General features: G+C 37.9%; 2 protein-coding genes across 7 annotated transcripts in view; both read right to left on the bottom strand.

Moving 5' to 3' along the window:
• iffo1b (intermediate filament family orphan 1b) overlaps positions 1–12555 on the bottom strand; it is a 42033-nt gene extending 29478 nt beyond the window's left edge. For all 5 annotated transcript variants that reach the window (XM_051864324.1, XM_051864321.1, XM_051864325.1 and 2 more), the window contains exons 1-5: positions 10992–12555; positions 5082–5142; positions 4573–4668; positions 3076–3216; positions 4–191 (exon numbers count right to left, since the gene is read on the bottom strand). In XM_051864324.1, the coding sequence (XP_051720284.1) occupies positions 4–191; positions 3076–3216; positions 4573–4668; positions 5082–5142; positions 10992–11995 (1490 nt within the window). In that variant the 5' untranslated portion in view covers positions 11996–12555. The remainder of the gene's footprint in view (positions 1–3; positions 192–3075; positions 3217–4572; positions 4669–5081; positions 5143–10991) is intronic.
• A 184-nt stretch (positions 12556–12739) lies between these two features.
• Positions 12740–23406, bottom strand: opn9 (opsin 9). 2 transcript variants are annotated; one of them, XM_051864326.1, is made up of 9 exons: positions 23236–23372; positions 21907–22036; positions 20375–20525; positions 19288–19427; positions 17213–17351; positions 16895–17009; positions 16619–16699; positions 13751–14282; positions 12740–13417 (listed from the first exon to the last, which is right to left on the bottom strand). In XM_051864326.1, the coding sequence occupies exons 2-9, from the start codon at positions 22031–22033 to the stop codon at positions 13149–13151; spliced, it is 1554 nt and encodes a 517-aa protein (XP_051720286.1). In that variant the 5' UTR covers positions 22034–22036; positions 23236–23372; the 3' UTR covers positions 12740–13148. The 2 variants fall into 2 exon arrangements, with proteins under 2 accessions (XP_051720286.1, XP_051720287.1); XM_051864327.1 differs by having other exon boundaries at positions 13246–13380; positions 23236–23406.
• Positions 23407–24238: the final 832 nt, after the last annotated feature.

Raw genomic sequence — 24238 nt, 5'->3', positions numbered from 1 at the left:
CACAGTTGGGTTAACATTCTTTGCATCTCTTCATTGATCTGGAGGGTTGAAGGGGTGCACACTTCATCCTCTCGCGCACCACCTCCATCACTCTCAGAGGTGCTGACTGGCTCATCTGTCTCGCTGCCATTGGCAGGTTGCGAGGTTTGTTTACGGGCACGAGAGGTGATGGCATTTTGAGGGCTGGGAACCTGAGATGGCAAGAGAGAGAGAGGGTTAGGCCATTTTTAACTTTAACCTCAACATTTTTGACCCAACACAGCATTGAAACAAACATACAATAGAATTATAGGTTCGACCACTCCCTCTTCTACCCATAATGCAATAAATAATCAGTTCTCTGTGCCTCAGACACTATAGCAGGCATCAGCAGAAAATCACAGCAGCTGAGTCAGAGACAGAAAGAGATTGTATGAATTACAAGGGTGCAAGATTACACCACACGTATATGACATTCATAGCAGGAAAACATTTTCTTTTTGTTTTCCAGTAAAAAGATTGAAACCAAAAGCCATATCACCTGAAAACAATAGGTTTATTCGAGAAGCATCAGGCATTAAATTGTTCTTGTATTAAGCATAAACCTCACAAAATTTTGTTAGATTTGTTCTGAAAACAAGTCAATTCAAATTTATTTGTATAGCGCTTGAAAATGAAAAGAAAAGAAAATGGGGTAAGTAAAATGACCTTAATTAAAGACTATATTCTTTGGAAGACCATTCTTAAGGTGACTTTGCACTCCACTGACTTCCATTCAGAATGTTCCTGATTAGAAATCCTACAAAAATCACTTTATGATGCATGTCATCTCACCTATTATTACAACCATTTATGTCTTTAAATTATACACTACCTTTCAAAAGTTTAGAGCCATTAAGATTTGTTTTCAAATAAATAATACTTTATTCAGCACGGGCACATTAAATTGGTCAAAAGTGACAGTAAAGACATTCATGATGTTACAAAAGATTTCTATTTCAAATAAATGCTGTTCTTTTGAACCTGAATGTATCACAGTTTCCACCAAATAATAAACATCAACTATTATCAGCCTTGATAATAAGAAGAAATGTTTTCTGAGCAGCAAATCAGCATTAGAATGATTTCTGAAGGATCATGTGACACTAGATCCCAGTTCAGTTTCCAGGTGCGTTCACGGCATATCGTAATTACTGTAACTATGAGATTCTGGCTCAAAAAAGCGTTCACGTCCTCGTAGAACTCGTAATTACAGTTTGTAAGCTGGGAGTTTTCTGAAAGCTCCCATGTGTACCAAGTGGCTGCTGTACCACCTGACCACTGTAGATTCATTTAGGCATTGATCGTGGTCCCATTGAAATGCATAATTTCCAGTCCAAGGACATGAACAGCTCCGAATATATGCGTGAATGCAGCATATTATTTTGTTCATCATTTGCCCTCATGTGTAGCACCTGTGTCTTGTTAAATATGTCGCCTAATCCCTAGTGTGTCCCTGAACTTTTGAACGGTAGTATATATTACATATAATATGTAATCAAGGCTATAAACTGGGAAATTAAAAATTTCTTAAACAGTTTGTTGTTAGCTTATATTTTGCAAGCTAAATGCTCAGTTTAGCTCACCTGCTCACATTCGCTGTGATGTCTGAATAATTATTTCACATTCTCAAAGCCTTCATAACTGCATTTGAAAATTATGAAATTAAAATAGGTAATTTTATCTTGTTATAAGAATGTTTAGATGTTTTATTAGAAAACACACACACACACACACACACAAAATATCAGATTTTAAAAAATTGCAGTGTTCAGACAAAGATTGTCAGTGGAGCTTAAAGGGATAGCTCACCCAAAAATGAAAAGTCTTTCATCATTTACTCACCCTCATGCCATCCCCGATGTATATGACTTTCTTTCTTCAGATAAACACAAATAAATATTTTTAGATAAATAATAAAGCTCTGTGAGTTCACATAATACAAGTGCTGCTCGGTTGACGCATGAAAAACCACACACCGTTATCATGATGGTAATCCATACGACCTGAGGCTCTGTCTTTCAATCCGTCTCAAGTGTGTTGTAAAGCTCGGGTGAGAAGTGACAGTCCTCTGTGCTTCAGTGTTACTTCTCGCATGAACATCACAACGCACTTATTTACGTAAGTGTCACAACGTCTCTCTCAAGAATGCCATATGACAGTAGACAGAAAGGAATGATTTATAGTTAAAAAAGGTTTTTAAAAATGTGCATTTTTCTTACACACCTATCATTTCGCTTCAGACAAGATTGATTCATCCACTGGGGTCATATGGTTTATCGTCATGATTGCTGTGCGCGGTTTTTCCAAGCGTTAACTCAGCGGCACCCATACAATGGCATTATACTGACTCACAGAGATTGATTATTTTCCTAAAAACATATCTGAAGAAAGAAAGTCATATACATCAGGGATGGCATGAGGGTGAGTAAATGTTGAGAGAAATAATAATAATAATTTGTTACATTTATATAGCGCTTTTTCTCGGCACTCAAAGCACTTTACACATGGAAGGGGGGAATCTCCTCAACCACCACCAATGCGCAACATCCAGCTGGATGATACGACAGCAGCCATACTGCGTCAGAACGGCCACCACACACCAGCTTATTGAGGAGAGGAAACCAATCAGTATATATTTGCATGGGGATGATTAGGATGGTGATGGATACAGGCCAATGGGCAAATTTGGCCAGGGTTATACCCCTACTCTTTTACAAAGGACATCCTGGGATTTTTAATGACCACAGAGAGTCAGGACCTCTGTTTAATGTCATTGTAGTATAGTGTCCCTATATTGGGGTGTTAGGACCACACAGACCACAGGGTAAGCACCCCCTGCTGGCCTCACTAACACCCCTTCCAGCAGCAACCTATTTTTCCCAGGAGGTCTCCCATCCAGTTACTGACCAGGCTCAGTCCTGCTTAGCTTCAGTGGGCAACCAGTCATGGGCTACAGGGTGATTTTCATTTTTGGGTGAACTATCCCTTTAAGCATGTAGCACAACAATAATGATAGCATAACATAGAGAAATGTTTGTTTGAGTGTATGAATACCTTAAAGATCTTGATTGGATCTTCACAGTTTCTTTGTTGGGCGACATCACACAGGCGAGCTGTGATGTCAATACGTCTGCAGATGTCCATGTCCACTTTCATGGCCTTCTCCTGGATCTTACTGTCCAGCTCTGACAGGTTCTGTATGTGTGCAGATTTGTGTGAGTATATGTGTGTCATTTGGAGCAAGAATAACTAGATAATTATTAACTCATTTCTATAAAATACTTAGTATGTTAGTAATCACGGCACTGGAGTTTCAGATGGTGTGAAACTGAAACTGCACTGGTATGTCTATTTTGGTACACAATGAGGAAAACTGTGATGTTTGTGTTCTTTGGACATACAGCTAACTCATTCTCAAAAACAAGCTATTTTTAACTCTTTGAACTGTGTGATAAGTCTTTTCTGGGAAAAGTATTTGATACAAAGAAGGGTAATGTCTCATTTTCAGATCAAACACATTCAGAAGATTTAAATAAAGTGCTAATCATGGAAAGTGTGTTTGCGTGTGAGCGTTTATGTGGACAAAAGCACAAAGCTCATATATTTCCCTTAAAGGGATAGTTCACCCAAAAATGAAAATCATTTAACGTAACTCACCCTCATTTTATTCCAAATCTGTATGAGTTTCATTCTTCTGTTGAACACAAAAGAAGATATTTTAAAGAATTTTGGTAACCAGACAGTTGATGGCACCCATTGACTTTTTTTTTCCTACTATGGAAGTCAGTGGGTGCCGTCAACTGTTTGGGTACCAACATTCTTTAAAATATCTTCTTTTGCGTTCAACAGAAAAAGAAACTCATACAGATTTGGAACCACTTGAGGGTGAGTAAGTAATGACAATTTTCATTTTAGGGTGAACTCACCCTTTCTGAAGCATTTCTCCAGAAAATGTGATGACCGTGGTCTGCTCTTGACAAATGTTGGTGCTATGAGCTTAGCTGCTATGAATACACATACTGTTCATGAGCTCGCCAGAAACAAACCCCTGAGTGTGTGTGACTTGTTGAATTAAACTCTACATGAGCAATGTAATGAAATCAATTGGCTGCTATAAAAAGACAGCTTAGACCAACATAAATTCCTATGCTGGTCCAGGCCGGTTTGTGCTGCTCTGGTACTGGTCAATCAGTGTGTTCTTTATAACTCAGTACCCACTATCCAGTACCCATTCACTGCTATTGCATGGAAAACAACTTTAGCATTCTTTTAAATAGAGTGGTGCAGGAATGACATATTTTTGTAGGCCAAAACCCGTAAACGAGTTAGCAATACCAGAGTTTTAACACTTCTGGTTCCATCGTCCCAAGGTCAATGGGCTTTTTGAATGGGATTTTGGTTAAATGTTTGAAAGGTTTAAAGGTTCGGAACGACATGAGTGTGAGTAAATAATTTCATTTTCATTTTGGGTGGTAATTTTCTGTCCAGTCCAGTGTGTTTGGGGCATGTATTTGTTGTTTGAGTGTACTGAGAGTGTGTTTTGCTTCTCACGTTGCTCATGAGTCCTTTAAAGAGCACGAGTTCAGCTTTCAGCTGTTGCACCTTGAGGGCCAACTCATCCTGACATACTTCACTCTCCTGTAGGTCCTACACACATAGACAAATGCATATCCATTATTATTATTATTATTATACAATTATTTTCCTGTATAAATAACACATTTTCTTGGCCAAAATCATCACAATGTTACTCATATAATTCCAAAAAACTCTACTTCATGTCTAACAGTATGACAATAAATCTACTGACCCACATAGAGCAAAAATATACATACAATAATTACATACTGAACATTGTGAACATTTAGAAACTGTAACTTATAATTAAGTTACTAGAAGAGCTTTTTTTTACCAACCACAAACTCTTGAATGGTTATGTATTTAAAGACTTTGTTTAACATTATTCTAGTGAACTTAAAATCAATTAATCAATTAATATCTACAAACAGCACATGGTAGAGAAGCAAAGAGATGGTTTGGCTTGAAAAGGTGTTCCTCACCTCCTGTAGATCATTCATTCTCTGTTCCATGTCCATTCTCATGGTGTATTCCTCTTCCCATCTGAGAGGAGAAAACAAGAACTTCAGGACCAACAGCAGAGCATGTGACCCAACGACAGGAACTTCTCAATTTAGCTAAAATCAACAATAAAAAGTGGTCCATTTGACAATATTTTAAAGCCTAAAATTTAAGCCATTATTTACTGATAATCTTTCTACCCTAGCTCTCTCTGGTGCATTCAAAAGAAGAGAAATCAAATCTTTAAGTGAATCAGGTTCAAAAAAATGGTTTAAATTATTAATTTGGATCTGACTGACTTAATGAGTCAGTATGTTTCTCACATAAAAGTATCACATAACTTGACAAGACTTGGAATATAGCGCACAAATCATATGGATCACTTTTATGATACTTTTACATCCTTTTTGGATCATAAAAACTCCAATTAAATACTGCTCGGAAGATCTTGTAAAGCAGGAAAAAGCATGCGATTGTTCCTGTTACAGAAGAAAATGCTGATTTGTAATTTACATGCGCAAGTGTTTTTGTTTCTGTGAGTATGCTAGCTCAACTTAAGTGCATCTATTCAGTCCTTTGAAAATCCATCAGCCCAGTCAGCTCTACAGTAATTTACTGTGTGGCTGTTCAACAGTAATATTGTCCAGTGCAGTAGTATAGTGCAATGAGGTGGAACCAAACAAGCCCTGTCCTTATGTAAGAGCTAATTAACATTCAGAGCATTGCAGCAGCCTCTACATTTATTAAACATCCTCACTGGACTGCAAGGTTGGTTTGAGGCCGTGCATTACTGCCAATTCAAGGTGCAAACATACAATTACTGAGGGGAAGGACAGATAACGTGAGCGACGGGAGGAGAGAGGGTGGAGAGAGAGAGAGCTTCTCTGCAGCCTGAGCTCTTGTGTATGTACTGCAATGCAGATATAACAGATCACTGCTGCTGGATGCCGTGGCTGCAATAGAGCGGCTTAAATGAGACAAATGATACAAATAGCAAGTGTGTTCAATTGCAGAAATTATAATGTGAATTTAATGTGCTTATTATTGGACCAGTAATTTTCCAAAAGCACATAATTTTAGTTTCTATCCTTCTACATTACCATTCATACAGTCTAAAATGCTGGGTTAAAAACAACCCAAGTTTTAACCCAGTGGTTGGGTTATGTTTGCAACCTTTAATTCAGCTACTGTTTAAAAATTACTGTATTGCTTGCTTACAATGAACCCAAAATATGTTGGAAATGAACATTTATTAATATGTGTAATAAATGAACATTTATTAATAAGATTAATGAATAATAAACATTTATAAAATTGCTTATTAATAAATAATGTTCACCTTTTGATTATTATTTTTGCATCTAGTAATTATGTGTCTGATTTTAATTTCCAAACTATTTTGGGTTCATTTTAAGCAGACATATAGTAATTTTTAAACAATAGTTGGGTTAAATAAAACTGCCCAGCAGGTAGGGCAAACATTTAACCCAATCGCTTAGTTTGTCCATTTTCAACCCAACTTGGGTTGTTTTTAACCCAACATTTTTTAGAGCGTAATTTAGGGTCTCATACTCTCATACTCACTAAGGATGCATTTATTTGATCAAATAAACAGTAAACATAGTGATATTGTGAAATATTATTATAACTGAAAATAACTGTTTTGTATATTAATATATTTTAAAATGTAATTTATTCATGTCAAAGCTTAATTTTCAGCATCATTACTCCAGTCTTCAGTGTCACGTGATCCTTCAGGAATCATACTAATATGCTGATTTGATGCTCAAGAATTCAAATCACTAATTCAATGATTCATTTGCATCACTCATCACTCAAAAATTTTCATTAAAAGGCACAATATGTAAGATTTTTCTATTAAAATGTCCAAAAACCACTAGAACAATGTTATATATTTTGTTGACTTGTGTACTTACATAATCCCAAATGTTTCCAAGAATGTTTAAATCCAGAAAAATAAGCAATTTTAACCAGGACACGGACCATGTCCGTGCGTCGCATATCAATGACATCATACCCACGTTACCCTCGGTTTCCGGTTTTATTTTGTAGAAACCATGGAAACACCAAAGACGCTTTAATATATTATGTGTTTTATTAGACAGGTGAGCAACTGTTTGGATACATTCATCGACAGAAAACTAATCATGTTATATAGCTCAACATAGTATGTCTTATTGTTTAAATCTTGTTTTCTTGATTTACCACGAGTACCATGTTTTACCATGCCTAATATCAATCTAGCTTACTGCAGTGTGCAACAAGAGTTTCATAGTAGCCGCTGAGCGAACGCAGAGTAGCACTATAACAACTTTCAACACTCAAATGTATCTTATATGATAAACAGCGCTGCGTTACCCCACATACGCTTGACCGGAAGAAGCAGAAGCGGTCGTCATAATAAAAGTTCCGCTGCTCTCAAGCTGTGTGTCACGCTCGTCTCTCATTAGCAATTGCTCCAGCAGCCTCGTTCAGCTCCCACAGCACTCGGCCCTGCTCTGCTTCATACTACAGTAACGTTAATTATCTCATCCATGAACATGATTTCTGCCCGAGTCCCATCCCGATTCTTTTCCACCGGCTGTAGACGTGAAGACAACACCTCCCATGATTCCGTGAAATCAAGGCGTCATCAAGCTACACCTTTGTTTTTGAATAAGTGACCTCTAGCGGTGAATAGTTACATTGTGCCTTTAAAATTTTTTGCTAGTTTCAGCCTGACGCAGTTATCATTTTCACGTCCTGCGCCACGTTGTTTAAATATTTGTGCGCCCATGGGTGTGCTGGTCTGAAAACGAGGTGTGTTCAGGCGCATTGTTGCCGTGTTACTATTTTGAGGCAACTGAAATAGACTGCGCCATTGACCAACTGAAACCTGGTCTAAAGTAAATGGCGCAATATTTGTTTTGTTATTTAAAGAGTGCGTTAGTAATATGCGGGTGCACAATGCGTGTACACTCTGCTTGTTACACACACAGGGACGTGCAGCAGCATTTTTATCTCTTTATAAAGATAAAAATGCTTTCGTGGAAGCCGGCTTTTCCCATAGATGGTCTGCTTGCGCACTTTAACCTCGCGCACGAGCAGATCCGCTTCCTCACTAGAGAAGCATTCGGTTTTTCCACTTGCAAATTCCGTCATGTAAATAGCGAATCCGCCATGGTGCGAGCGCAACTGGCTTTTAAAAGGAATGGGAGATGAGAATGTGATTGGTTTATTACACGTTACGCCCAAAACATACCCATTACTCATTAAGAGAATAGGGACAACCCTTTTAGACCATTTTGTGGATTCGGACACGCCCTAAGTGCACTTGCGCCGTGCGCTTTAGACTATGCGCTTATATCGTTAAAATAGGGCCCATACATTGGTAAATGTTGCTGTTCATGACTATGTTTTGTTATATTTGTGGATATGAACTGTGTGCTTTCAGCTGTTCTGAACACTTTTGGGATGAATCGGAACGCTGACTGTGAGCCAGGCCCCATTAATCAACATTACTGCATGACCTTCCTGATGCTCTTGAGTCTGAATAGAAGCAAATCCTGCATCCTTGTTTCAACATCTAGTGGAAATCTGTCCCTGAAGAGAGGAAGCTGTTATTGCAGCAAAGAGAGGGATTAATGCTTTGCCACACTTTTGAAATTAAATGTTTTAAGACAAAAGAGCATCAGGGAGGTCAGACACTGATGTTGAGTGATGGGACCCGGTTTGCAGTTCCAATTCATCCCAAAGGTGTTCAAATAGGATACTAAGTCACAACAGACATAGTAAACAGTTTCTTTATGCTCCCTGCTTTGTGCACAGGTCATTTTAGAACCTCTTTACTAAACTGTTTTGTCACACAGAATTGTCTAAACTTTCAGATTTGTTTTAGAAAGGAGTGCCCACACAATGTTGGCCATATACACTAAAGTTCAAAAGTTTGGAGTAAGTACCTTTATTTATTTACTGTACACATAGCATTGATCAAAAGTGACACTAAAGACATTTATAATGTTACAAAAGATTGCTCTTTCAAATAAATATTGTTCTATTCATCAAAGAATCCTGAAGAAAATGTATCATGGTTTCCACAAAAATATTAAGCAGCACTGTATTCAACATTGATAATAATATGAAACGTTACTTGAGCACCAAATCAGCATATTAGAATGATTTCTGAAGGATCATGTGACACTGAAGACTAGAGTAATGATGCTGAAAATTCAGCATTCAGCTACATTTTAAAATATATTTAAAAAGTTATTTTTGAAATTGTAATAATATTTCAGAATATTACTGATTTACTGTATTTTTGATCAAATATATGAAGCCTCAGTGAGACTTCTTCCAAAAACATTAAACAATCTTACCGACCCCAAACGTTTGAATGGAAAAACAAATGTGGAAACAAATTCCTTGATTACTTTTAACTAGATTTTCAGAGTATTCCATTTTGAATCTGCTTCGTTGAAATGATGGTTGTATAAATACTGGAATATAATACTGGATATAATCTTTTATCACAGAAAGATAGAAAAACACTTTCGAGGATGAGAGCCACAGACATTGAAAGGCTGCTTACTAAATTAGAAAGCCAAAACAGAAAATAAATACAGACAAGAAAGTCTGAGAAGAGCTGAAACCATTACCAGGGCAAATGACAAAGCAGTCAGATGGAGAGACGCTGAACACATGATAACATCTGCAGGCGGTTTTAAGACAGAGAGCCAAAATGACTTTTGTGCTTTTCAACAGTGTTTTCACCTGTCCTGATGAGTCAACAGACAGTAATGAGTTTGCGAACTGATGGTCCGTCCAGCCCTAAATAAAGCTGCTATACGTGACTGACAGCAGGCGGAATGCGGCGCTCGGGCCGCTGCAGGTTTGGACATAAAAGAGCCGTGGGCCTGACTGAATACCACCATTATAGACCTTATTTTTCCTCCAGCTGATTCTTATCTTCTAAATACTGTACATATGATCTCCCTTCCTTTTGCTTCTCATGTTGAACTCTAGCTTGGCAACTAGGTATATGATACTGTACATGAGTGTCATATGATATACATCTGAGAAAGTTAGAGTCCTTTTTAAAGTCCATTTATCTCCACCCATCCTAAACACCACCTCATATCACCTTCACAGATTACTAAGAGTATATTTATCCCATAGACTTCACAATAGTCCATTCAATAACCTCAGATTGATTCAAATAACTTCAGCAGCCGTTATAGTAGATATAGGTCTACTTCATGTCTCTGAACATGACTGCCAGCAGATGATTTATGCTCTATTTTATCCCACAAAAGCTGCAAGTCACAACTCATTCTCCTCTTTTTTAACAGATTCCACCAGCACTTTTTGTTGTGGTCTTAAACACCTGCAGGTTTGACTCTTTTCAGGTTTGAAAAGTAACCACTTCATGCAGGAAGTGCAAAGTGACTGCAGCCTGCTCTGCATTGAAACAAGGTTTGTTCGTGACTGAAGCACAGGTTATCAGAGGTCAATGCGAGTCAGGGCAGAACATGCAGAACATTGGAACATGCTGAAATAGCCCAGTGTACAGGTGTCTTATCCTTCTGAGATCCAGCAATAAGGTTTTGGCATTGAGATTTGGCAATAAATACAATGGGAAATGTCTGTGTCCACTAGTGAAAATATTGCATTTTTCCAATTCAGTACATTTTCATTGCAAATTATATTATCAATCAAGTCAAATTTAAACATTTCATTTGTTTCTAGATCCCAGGAGGTCATTCAATCTGGCAATCATGTCTCAAATCCATCATGACTCTCTACACTCCTGAAATCAGAGGGCCCAACACAGAAACCTTTTCTCATAAACAAACATTTAGCCATAATAATCATCTATATATATATATATTCACCTTCGCTTGTACTCATCCCTTTCCCTTTTGATTTTGGCCAGGACGTTGTAAAGTGCTCTGATCTCTGGAGTGATGGTGTCTATCTGGACACCCACACCGTCCGGGTGGACCCACGATACTCCGGGACTGGTGACCCGAGTCTCTGACCCGCTTCCCAGTTTTCGAGTGTGGTTGTAGGACCAGATAGTGCCTGGGAGGAAGCGAGGAGGAGGGTTGGGAGACGTCCCGATGCCAATGCTGCTTACTTGTGGAGTATTATTAGAGTTATTGGTGTTGGCCGAGGCGGATTCGGTGGTGGGTGTTGACAGACTAACCGTGATGGTTGGATTTCTGTTGGTGTTTGAGTCAGTTGTGATCCCATCATCAGCTTTATTGGGCTCAAGCTTGAGGACAGTCGTGAGAGAAGGCATAAACAACGTAGTGGGTCTTTTGGCAGAGTTGTTAGTGTTTTGGAAGGACAGAGACCCAGGCCGGACAGCAATAGGCCCAATAAACCCAGTCTGGACACCAATTTCTTTAGTCTTTCCGTCTTCCATGCATCCACCCGCACTGTTGCTGTTTAAAGCCTGCTGAAGCTGTAACTCCAATATCTTATTGCGTCTCTCCAGTTCATGCACTTTAGCCAGAAAGCATCGGAACCGCAGATTGAGGGTCTTCAGGACACTTATATTGGATCCCAGGTCGTTTCTCAATGCCATTGCTGTAGGTGGAGGAGGTTGGGACCAGTGGAGGGATGGACTGAAGTGCAGGTAAGAAGATGCCGTAAGGTCAAGTGCGGTTTGGGGGACGCCAGCAGGGATGGGTTGTTCTCCGAGGAAAAAAGAGGATGGGTCAGGAGCTCCGAAGACAGCAGCCTCGGGGAGTAAACCGGAGGGAGAATCGGGATGACCGGGACTTTCTGGATTCTGATGCTGTTGGTACTGCTGATGCTGCTGCTGATGATGATGATGGAGAGGAGAATTCATGCTACGGTACGGAAAACTGAAGCGCTGCAGATCGGGCATGAACACCAGCTATGTCTGACTTCAACAGTCTGACGTCAAAACAATTAACGGCTTGATTTCTAAGTCAATGAGACACAGTGACACGACAATATCCACATTTAACTCGTTAAAGCCTTATGTAACGAGATAAGAGTATTACAGCTTGCGCGTGAATGCTGAGTAAGGATGAACAGACGCTGATGGAGATGAAGCGACTCTCACTGCAGCAAACGATAAAAGAGAAAAATGTGGAGTAATTACAGAAGCATGCGATACCTCTATTCTAACAAGCAAAGTATAAAGTAAAAACGTTAATGGAATATGTTTCAAATAGGTCCAAACGAAAGTCTTGTGGCTTCCCTGCCTGGAAACCTGAATATGCTTGAGAGCTCGAGTGTCTGCAGCGCTTTAGTGCGGACACAACCGTAATATCAGCAGTAGCTCGCGTCTTTTGTCTGTTTACTTGAATATTCCAGAGCCGCAAAATAATATTTAGTAGGTGATATTACGGAAAAGTGTGTTTATATATAATATATCAGTGTTCGAATGCGAACAACAGCTCTCTGTATCCTATTCTCCTTCTGTGTTTGCTCTTAGAGGGGTACTTAAGGTAAAAACATATTACCTCATGCATCATAATAACAAAGCAATGCTGACGTCATAAATCTGCAACAAATAGCCCTTGTAATTCATTGGGTCTTATAGGGCTTCTGATTTAGGACTTTTTTTTTTTTTTGCAAACTACAAAATAAACATATCAAAGTCTTTTCATAATCGTAAACTTTATTTACATTTCACATTTATTCAGAAATAGCTGCAATACTTTGGAATGGATAGTGCTCTCTAAATATGTAAAAACATAAATACAATATGAAAATTCTTAAAATATTTGGTTACATAAAATATTAATAAATAAATAAATACACTGGATTCAATAATAACACAAAGGACAAAATACATATGAAAATACTTACTATCTCCTCATGTGTCAAAGAACCAGTGTTAAACTGAATGGGTGCATTTGTTAGCGTGTAAAATCTCACACTGGATGACACTTATAGAAAAAAAAGACTATATTTTAACTAAAAGACAGATAGGCCTACTTTGAGCTAAATAACTGCATTAGGAACTACTGTTTTTGTCTTAGATATCAGCAGGCATCACTCCTCGCCCGTCAACAAGCTGCTAAAGGTGGATTCTCTAAATCTTTTTTCTCTCTTTCCACCTCTTTCCCTCTCTCTCTATCTAAGTTGGCCTGTGTATCTAAGGTTGTAGTATCCAAGGATGCCCACCCGACTGACGCATTGTCCTGACAGGACCCTCTCTTCCCTCTACTCTTCCGTGAGGAATCTTTTTTCACTCGCTCCCCAGATGGCTGCCTAGTAGGTGTGCTTCTTCTTCTCCAGCTGTGAATATAAGAGAGAGTGACGCTTCCACCATGCCCTGCATGTGTGGAAAATACAGAGACAGAAATGTGAGAAAATACAGAGAAATTAAAATGAATAAAAATGTATAAATATAGAATAGATAGATAGATAGATAGATAGATAGACAAGCAGACAGACAGACAGACAGATAGACAGACAGACAGACAGACAGACAGAGAGATAGATAGATAGATAGATAGATAGATAGATAGATAGACAGACAGACAGACAGACAGACAGACAGACAGATAGATAGTTAGATAGATAGATAGATAGATAGATAGATAGATAGATAGATACATAGATAGATAGATAGATCTAATAGTAATCTAATCAATTAGCTCCTGACCATAAGAATCACTTCCACTTGTGCTCCTTCCTCTCCTTCTCTCTCCATCTTTTCCTCTCAAGCACAGGAGATCATAGACGTCCTCCCTGAAGTCACGGTTCATGATCTGGTAGATGAAGGGGTTTATCATGCAGTGGGACTTGGCAAGAATAGCAGGGATGAGTGTGACCTCTGGCTTCAGGATGGACACAAGATGTGACCGGTGTTCATCCATTCCTCCATGTGCAGAACCCACAGATGAACTGGATCCATGATGCTCTACTGAATGGGAATGATCTGAAGTCATGTTCTTCCAGGTACCAAAAGCATCTCCGAAGTGTTCTGAAGAGGTCCAGTTAATGAGGAACGGAAACCCAAAGACGTCAGAGAACCCTCCGCCATGGCCGACGGCTGCTCCTGATATTCCGCCCGGGAGAGGAGTTCCTCCGTCTTCCCCGAGGTGCTCTTCTCTGGCAGTCAAAGCGGAATAGAGGGAAACAATCGCATAGGGGGTCCAGGCAATCAGAAATGAGGAACACACCACTGCTGCTATCTGCAACGGAAAGTTTCAGAAACTGTGTACTGTCATACAAGGAGGAAATGAGACATTGTATGTGAGTCATGAAAAAGAGAAATTTGAATAAAAAATGTGGAGGTAAAAGCAGGGGTAGAATCGGGGAGACATCTGTTGTACCATTTGTGATGAAATCAGCAGGGCTATTTATAGTTGTTTTTTATTTTTTTAAGTCTCTTTTTATTTTTATTTTTAGATGGTATTTTCAACTTAATTTGATCTTTGTCCATTTTAGTTTTTTTAGTGTTTTAAGGCCTTCAAAGTTGTGCTAACTGGTATCATTTCAAATTTTTAATAGTGTTAAAATTCTCAGCATAGTTATTTAAAGGCATTTTTAGACGATCACAACTACCTTTTCATACCAACTTTAAAGCAAGCAGGTTGTCAAGGTATACCATATATCACACATCAAAAAATAAAATTAATTTGTAGGCTTTTTTTTTTTTCATTTATTTAATTTAGTTCCATTTGTTTCACAGTAATTTATTTATCTATTATTTTATTTATTTTTATGTGAACATTAACTCTAAAAAATAACGTGTTGGCTCAACAAAAAAAATAACGCAACAGTTTGCATCAATTTTTTGGAGTTATGACAAGTTTGAGTGAATTTACATTCAACCAACAAGCTACATTGAGTTAGAGGAACTTAATTTGTAGCATAAACACAAATTTTTAAGTTGATTACTTAGAAAAAATTAAGTCGTTCTAACTACCAGAGTTGTAGCCCTGGAACCATCTATTTCAGTTCAAATTAACAGCTATCATAGCACATACAAACAAAACTTATTTAACATGTATAATTATTTTAAGATATTACTGTCACTGGCATCAGCGCAGTCATTGCTTATAGAGTCAATGTAGTGTTTACCTTCATGTATCTACTCTTCAGCACAATGGTAACCACAAAAACTTTAAAACGCCTTTAAATGTCAAACATAACGGCATTAAACACTAACAGGTCAAATAAATTAACACTTAATTTCAACATTTATTCTCCTTATCCAGTCCTATGCAAAGCATGGGAACTAGAAATCCACTGCCTAATCTCCGAAGTTTTCAAGACAATTTCATTAAGTTACTACAACCTAATTTTTTTTTTTTTTTTTTTTTTAAAAAGCCAATTAACTTACAGATGATATTAAGTTGATGTAATGATCAACATTATTATATCAACAGAACTTTAGAAAATAATGTTTGTAACTTAAAAGTTTTAATTAAAACAATAAATTAGAATTTTTAACTTGCAACTATGCATTTATTTAAGTTGTGATAACAGGTCCAGTGAATTACTTTTCAGAGTGCAATACACTTTCATGGCATTTTATAACTATTTTACGTGTTGGCAAATTGGTGGCGAATTCATACGAATTTGTACAATCTCATTCGTACATTTTTGTACAACCTGCTTACACACATATAGGCGTAATTTGCGGGTGGGACGGGTGGGATGTGTCCCCACCACTTATAGCCAGGGTCAATATTGTCCCCACCACTTTTTGAAACATCTCGCAGCACGGACGTATCTAATACAAAAGAAACATCTCTAGTTGATTAGCAAATCGCACGCTTGTGTTAAATAAGAGGCGAACTGGTGCCGGTATGTGTTGTTTTTGAAATCATGCTGAGTGCTTGTTGCCGCTGTTATCAGTGGCGCAACAGTTCTTTTGATGCTCGTGCACACTGCGCAGTCTTCACACGGACGAGCGCTTCAATCTATCGCTTAACGCTGTTGCGGAGACTCTATCCGTTCCGGTGAAATCACAAAACAAAATGCACACAAACATGTCCCTACTCTTGATATACAATCACTGCTTTGGTTTTTAATGAGGAAAAAATAAAATAAACTATATAGTGGGGATTAGAACCCAGAAGCTCTGGCACGCTTGACAAAAATTCTACCATCGGACCATTAGGCCATATGCAGTTTTAAAGGGGATCTACGTATTTATTCACTAATGTAAATACTCTTGAGACTAACAATATAGTGTATTATTGTAGATGTAAGGATGAAACTATCACATTAAACATGAGTTCTATGTCAATAAATGTTGTTCATTTATTATTGATGAACCCCCCCACCCCAACACACACACACACTCCTGTCCCACCCACTTTTTAAAACAAAGTTACGCCATTGCTTACACACCACTAAGGGTTAGGTTTAGGACCTTCATAATTACCTCTTTTTCTCTCAAAAATGTGTTTTCCTACAAATCAAACTGTATGAATTCTTACAAAATTGCCCACTCGTAAAATAGTTTTGTCCGAGAAGAGGGTCCTTTCCAAAGGTATTATGGGTGATGAGCTTGTACCTTTGTCAGCCGAAGATCTTTGCTGCTGTGAGTAACATTGGATGAAGGGATTGAAGCCAATATACGACCAGACCAATACACCTGAAATCACACAACAATGTAGCAACACTTCAATTCACCTTAATGGTTCTTCAGTCAACATTTGGATTAAACTGTCAAATAACAATTGATCGTAAACATCACATTTTTATATCAGAGTGAAGTAAAATGATCTTGACATGTCTTCGCTGTTTTATAATCCTTATTAATACGGATAATCTCTACTGTTTAACTCACCCTGATGATAATAGCAAGGTATGAAGCGATGATAGTGAGGGTGGGAACTCCAAAGCAGAGTAACAGGATCAGGAAAATATAGACTCTATCATTGAGTGACGACTTCATCCTCCACCTGTGGCCACAGGAATCAATGCATGAACACATCAACACATATTTTCTGTGCTGTGGGCATGTTCAGCTGGTTTGTGGGTAAAATAACTTTGAGCTGGTTAAAAGTGAAAGCCTTTTAAAAGCCCTAGAGAATGCATTATGAAAACACCAACAAATCACTGGGGAAATGGTTAGAAACCCCTTTACAGCGCTATGGTTCATTACCAGTTTATGGTGCAGCTGGTTCCAAACGGTTCCGGGCCATAACTACCAAACCCAAACAAAGGAAGTAAAGCCCAGAACAATGTATAGATCCACACCAGAGCAACAGACAGAGAGGCATGTTTTCTTTCAATCCACTGACCTGAGAAAAGGGAAAAGGTACATTAGTAATCATCTAAAAGCTTGCTTGATGGCTCCATTGTTTGTCGCATAGGATTAAAATGTACTGGTATTATTGTATCGATTGTCACAGCCTGATTCTGTTAGCTGAGAGAAAGATGTGCAGTCCATCTGAAATAGAGATCTCTGTTTTGCACTAAAAATGCATAAATGACAACTATCTCCGTGTTGAGTTTGTGCAATGATATACTATACTTTCAAGTAGGAAGGCAAATTGTAATTGGCAAATGTATTGCAATAAATTTCTTCAATCACAAATCAGCTTAAGTAATCTCATTTTCTCAGCGTATGCTCTGTTCTCTCTCTCTGCCTGAAAAAGAAAAAAGTGCTGTTGAATGATTTTTTGGGAAAAATTTCAAAAACAAATAATTCTGCAAGCAGCAATTATCGGGGTTCAAGAGCTTTAAGGCCTTTAAGCACATGCCTAAAAAACTATTAGCCTGTAACCATCTCGATCAAAGATGGAAAAGACCAAACAGCCAATACAGGCAATTTACTATAGGAAATATATGGTTTTTAAAGCTTTTATCGAGGTTGAGCCAAAAACCTAGGACTAGTTCGCCAAAGTTGTTTTTTGAAATAATCTTCAATATTTAATGAATGATTTGATGGACAGCGGCAGTCCTAGAGGCAAAGTTGCTCAGAATGAGGTGTGATGTACAATGCTTAATGCACATGAAAAACGCTAAGGCGACCACCAGTGGTCGATTTTTATCTAATTTCTCACAGGCCTCTAGGGCAGGGGTTCCCAAACACATTCCTGGAGCCTCCCCAACGCTGCATATTTTCCATGTCTCCTTAATCAAACACAACTGATTCAGATCATCAGCTCATTAGTCGAGACTCCAAGACAGGGGTGTCCATACTTGGTCCTGGAGGGCCACTGTCCTGCAGAGTTTAGCTCCAACTTACCTCAACACACCTGCCTGGAAGTTTCCTGTATGCCTAAAAACCTTGATTAGCTGGTTAAGGTGTGTTTAATTGGGGTTGGAGCTAAACTCTGCAGGACAGTGGCCCTCCAGGAGCAGGATTGGACACCCCTGCTAAAAGACCTGAAATGGGTGTATCAGACAAAGGAGACATGCAGTGCGGGGGAGGCTCCAGGAATGTGTTTGGGAACCCCTGCTCTTGAGTCAAACGACCTCCGTTAACCTTGTCTGATAGCTGCTCAAATTCATTGGCCAATGGTGGACATGTTTTTTGAGATACGCCAATGTCCTCATAGACAATCATGGCACCTTGGACAAAGACACTGCATGCTAATTTTCAAGTCAATCAGACTAACTGTGAAGTAGTTATAGCCATTTTCATGTTTTTATTCCTGTTATAGCACCACCAAGTGGCCAGTCACCGCTGCCTTTTTCACGCAATCACAGAACGAGCTCTTTCATAGGTGTGCTGAGTTTGGTGAAAATATCTCATTCTGTTCATGAGCCATTTTAGTGAAGATAGCTACACCCACTTCAAACATTTTGGCGGCCCTTAGGGACTGTGAATGAAAATTTCAACTTTTTTGATAATTATTGACAATCAGACTCTTGCTGCACTGGTTTAGTTCTGATTGGGAAAAAACCTAGGACTAGTTCGCAAAAGTAGGTTTTTCAAAAAATCCAAAATACCCGAACATTTCAACAATCAAATTCCATTCATTTTATCCATCTTGAGCCAAGGATTTCAACAATACAAGACACTTGAGCTTACGCCGAATGGTTTAGGAGTTATGAGCGATTTCGTGCTTTTGTCCAACAATGACAACCAAATTCTGCAATTTCATCCTGCTGTGAAAATAAATGACTGGGTAGGCCTTGTACCTTAATCTCAGTAATGTACAAGAATTCAAACTGATGTACAAAATCTAAACAAAATTATACTTCAAACAATAAAATAGGGAGAATTACCATATCGAACGCTACAGATCTTGAAGCAGCGGTCGAGGGAGATAAGGCAGGTGGTGATGAGAGACCCAATACCAAAAACAAAGCCCTGCATCCCATACCAGATACATCCTGTTTCCCCAAAAATCCATGCATGGGACAGACTAAAAGAGACAAATAGGGAGAAACACATTTTTTTAGAACACTAACAAAATCCTGAGCACAGCAAGTCCAAAAATACCCAGAAGAACTACATATTTAATATGCTCACATTCTGCAGTTATAAGGGTTTATATTCTCTAAGACTACACTTTACCCATTTCTTAAAAACTTAGGTTATGTTGTATATGTATAGGCTATATAAGTCCACAAGCCAAAAAGTCAGACATGATGATTTTTATCCACATACTGTATTGACCCAAGATTGTAGATGCCCAAAGATTTTTCTCTTCATTTTCTTCACAAATCTATTTCTCTACTTCCTTCACCTGAGGGCATGTTTTGGTGGTTTGTGTGAGGAAAAAATACTTTCAGTAATATAAAAGTGAGACCCGTTTGGCCCCTTGAGAATCCACTCCAAATTCTTTTGAAAGTGTTTGCTCGAGATTTCAAAGGATTTTGTTTTCTTTTTTCCTCAAAAATCTATTCCTGACATTCAGAGAAGTATAAAGACGGGAATTAAATAAAGCAATAAAACTGATTCGAGAGTACATCTAAAGTGCTTTCCCTTGACCAAATGTCCTGTTAAATCCTCTCTAAAATCAAATCAGATCAATATTATTCCTTGTGTAGATGTTCTACATTATGTAATAGCATCATCAATGGCTTATATTCGGACTGTCAATCTTCTTTCTTAACCAACACAATATTTTGACCTTGACTGGCACTCACACACTCCAGAAGATACGGAGGGATAATAACAAGAGCGAGTGATGCAGACGATGTCATAGACTAATACAGGCTTTAGCAAAGAGGAGCTTTTATATACTTACAATGTACACGATTGACATGCCAAGCAAACTTAATTTAACCCTTCAAAATACATGTTAAAAATCATGCTCTATGTAAATGTTCCTTCTAAAATTGCAGTCAGTACAGGCAGTTGCGACACCTTGAGATGATGAGACATGGCGCCCCCAGCAGGCTGTAGCCGAAATCACAAACAGCCAGATTGATTGTCATCAGCTCGTGCGCTCTGAGCTTCTTTCTCCTCTGACCGTAAACCACCAATACCAGCCCATTCCCAACCACAGACACCACACCTGGGACAGAAATGTAGATAGTGTCAACTGTCATCTAACACAACCAAAAGTTCAGTTATCCTCATATTTAAGGTGATAAAAAAGCAAGAATTTCATCATAGATTAAATTGATCATTTTAATATTATATATATATATATATATATATTTGCTTTTAATGGGACAGTACATGTAATTTTACAGAAAGGTTTTTAAAAGTAAAAAAAAAAAAATAGTTAATGAATGTATAATTTATGTTTTTTTTTTTAATGAACCACTGTTTTTTAGCATAACAATTTTATGTTCTGTGTCCAGTAAAATTACTCATCAGTCTCATCTGGACAAGCAGACTTACCAAACACTGCCAGAAAACACTTACTTTACATAAAGCAAAACAAAACATGATATATACAGTAGTGTTACCATTTATTGATGTGCCTCATATGCTTTTTTGAATATTACTTTTCATGTAGTGTGTAATATAGCTGTTTGTGAATGTAAAGGTCAGCAAAGTTTCAGTGATCAAAGTGCACGATAAATGGAGTTATTGTCTCCCAAAAGAAAGAACTGATTCTCAGCTGCCTAAAACGAGTCTTCAGTAATTTCAGTCTTACTTCCTGCACAAACCTATGTAGGTTTGTAACGAATTTGCATAATTGCCAGCCTATGGTCTTCATTGGCTGCCTGGGAAGAACATCTACTTTGCCCCGCCCTCAAAGGCTGTAGTTGTAGCTGAGGCCTGGAAGAGTTTGGTTCGTGTTTCGACATTTCAAGAAGACACTGTTTTTTGCGCTATGGAAAAAAAAAAAAAACACTGAGGAAGCCTCCTGGGCTGAAATTCAGGTATGGTAAAGGGTGTTTCCCCGGTGTGGGCGTGGCCTAAATGCGCTCTGTTTCTATGCGCCATAAGCGGTAGAGCAATCGCAACAGACTGGGCCATCTGACCAATCAGAGCAGAGCAGGCGCTCCGAAAGGAGGAGTTTAGAGAGATCGAATCCATTATCAAACAATTTCAGATACTGAGAATAGAGGTGCTGCAATTTATGCAATGAGAAAATTAAAGTGTTTTTTTTTTATCTTGAATGTACGTAAACTTATTATAGGAGACCTCCAAAACAAAATTAGGAACCTTTAAAAAATATAATTAATAGGTTTTAATGTGCAGTTCATGTGTGCATTATTACTGTCACATTGGACATAAGCGTCTGTTAAATGGGGGCATAAATTGCTATGCTGATAATGATCTGTGATGAAAAAATAAAAGAGAATGGACATTAGAAGCATTTTCAAATGTGGTCTTGCTAATTTTGCTAAAGCCCGCTATATATTAAACAATAATAATATAAAAGATATCTTCAAAATAATAATGTAGCATTAATAATGACATAGAAACAGATAACAGACCTGCAATGATGAGGAAGATGGCTATGCTGAGGTCAGCGGATGAAGAGAGTTGTGAGCGGAAGGCATGAGGGACGGAGGACGGGACAGAGATAGACCCCATCCATGAGCCATTCACTCTCTTAGACATGAACTAACAGAGACATAGAAAGGAAAAGACAGAGAAAGACAGAGACATAATGAGACAGTGCTGCTGTGCCCAGAAACAATGAAATCCATTAACTAAAATGATGAACTTACATGAAAATCAAACAAATACAGTCGCATATTCAAACATAAGTTTTAAAGCTCATGCTTTATGTTTGGAACCTTAAAGGGATAGTTCGCCCAAAAATGAAAACTCTGTCATCATTTACTCCACCTCAAGTTTTTCCAAACCTGTATGAATCTCTCCGTTCTGCTGAACACAAAGGAAGATATTTGGAAGAATGTTTGTAACCAAGCAGATCTCGTCCCCCATTGACTACCATAGTAGGAAAAGAAATACTGTGGCAATCAATGGGGGCGAGATCTGCTTGGTTACAAACATTCTTCCAAATACTTTCCTTTGTGTACAGCAAAACAAAGACATTTATACAAGTTTGGAACAACTTGAGGGGGAGTAAATGATGACAGAGTTTTCATTTTTGGGTGAACTATCCCTTTAAGACCAAAATGATTTTTGTATAAAAATAATAGTAGAATAGTTCAAAATGAACCTGTTTTTCGCTTTAAATTCATTTAAATATTTTTTAAAACAAATATTATTGAAGCATTAATCCTCTGTTGTGTCAAGCATGCTTTATAGAAATGTGACTGCTGAAGTTATCAAATTATTAGAAAAAAACTATTAATTTGATACCTCAATGTTAGAGATATTATCATAACAGTATCACTTTACAGTAATGTTCTATATGTATTAACATTAGTTAATTCATTAGATATCATAAACTAACATAAACAAGAAACAATATTTTTTTAAATATAAATATTATTAGATATTTTATTATAATTTTAAGAATTAATTATTATTAATTATTAATTTCTTTGCTCATTGTTAGTTCCTATTATACAACTTTTAATTTTAAAAATGTCTTATTAAAATTAGAAATGGATATTAACAGATAAATAAATGCTGTAAACATCTCAATTGCAATAAATAGTGTTGATGTATAGCTTGTTACCCAAACATTCTCACTTAGAAAATATTCATGGAGGAAAATGTTCAAGTATTTCACTGAAGCTAGCAACATAATTCAAACTATTTCATAATTTAAATTCATAATTCTTTAAAGTGTCAAATAAAATATGGTCACATCTGAGCAAAGGACAAGGTGAAAGTTTTTTACTCACCTCCCTATTTGTCAATCTACCTCTTCTTTGTTTACTTCTCTGTCTTTTTCAGTCTGCCGCTCTCAGTTAATCTCAAAGTGAAATGCTCGCTTTTCAGTCTTAAGCCTCTTTTGTTTCTGTTGCTCTCTGTTTATACGGCAGGAGCGAATCAATTTCGCTGTGGTCAATCTGGCAGAGGACCATCAGGATTCAACAGTAACCCTCCCTTCCTTTTGAACACCCCCACCTCTCTCTTCATGAGCACCTCTACCTTCCTCTCATCCCTCTTTCACACTCCTTAGCAGTTTACCTCTGCGATTAGAGGATGCCACAGATGGAAGTTAGTTTTTATAGACAATGGGGTGCGTACATGATGTTTTAGTGAGATGAAAGAACATCATGGCAGACACAGCACTTTTTGGTGCTGTAAGATTAATAGAGTAGAGGCATAATCTGTGTATGTGGGTGAGAGAGAGAGGGGGGTGAGCCTTGCATATGGAAGAGTAATAGCAACCATCTGAACAAAGCAGCAACTAAAGTCTCTTAATCCTCTGTCTGCATTCTTATCAACAGAATTGAACCGCTTTAAAGTGCATATACACACACAAACATAAATGCACAAGTACCATAAATCCCGCAATCCTAGAATGTCTCAAGGCTAAATCATGAGTCAACTACATCTAAAACATTAATTTTGTTAAAAGATGATTGTTTGGACCCTAGCACTGTAAACAACTATTTCAATTTGCATTATTTTAGATAACGTCAACTCTAATATGATGCATGGTTAATAATGTTATGCACTCTTGAGTGATAGAGTGTAAAGTTTTTTCCCCCCTAAAGCATTACGCTCATCATTGGTAAATCTGTGCCATTCTAATGCAATGCATTAATGTTGAAACGTCTATTGGTCTTCTGACTCCCACATCAATAACATTGATAGACATATTTCATAAAGGCCCATCAGGTGAAATAATGGCATGTCTGTGTCAGGGTGCATTATTCATGGAAAACTACCCCCGAT

This window comes from Ctenopharyngodon idella, chromosome 16 (genome assembly GCF_019924925.1).
Source record: "Ctenopharyngodon idella isolate HZGC_01 chromosome 16, HZGC01, whole genome shotgun sequence".
NCBI lineage: Eukaryota > Metazoa > Chordata > Actinopteri > Cypriniformes > Xenocyprididae > Ctenopharyngodon > Ctenopharyngodon idella.
Note: the sequence above shows the minus strand (reverse complement) of the source record. Positions and strands in the feature narration are given on the sequence as shown.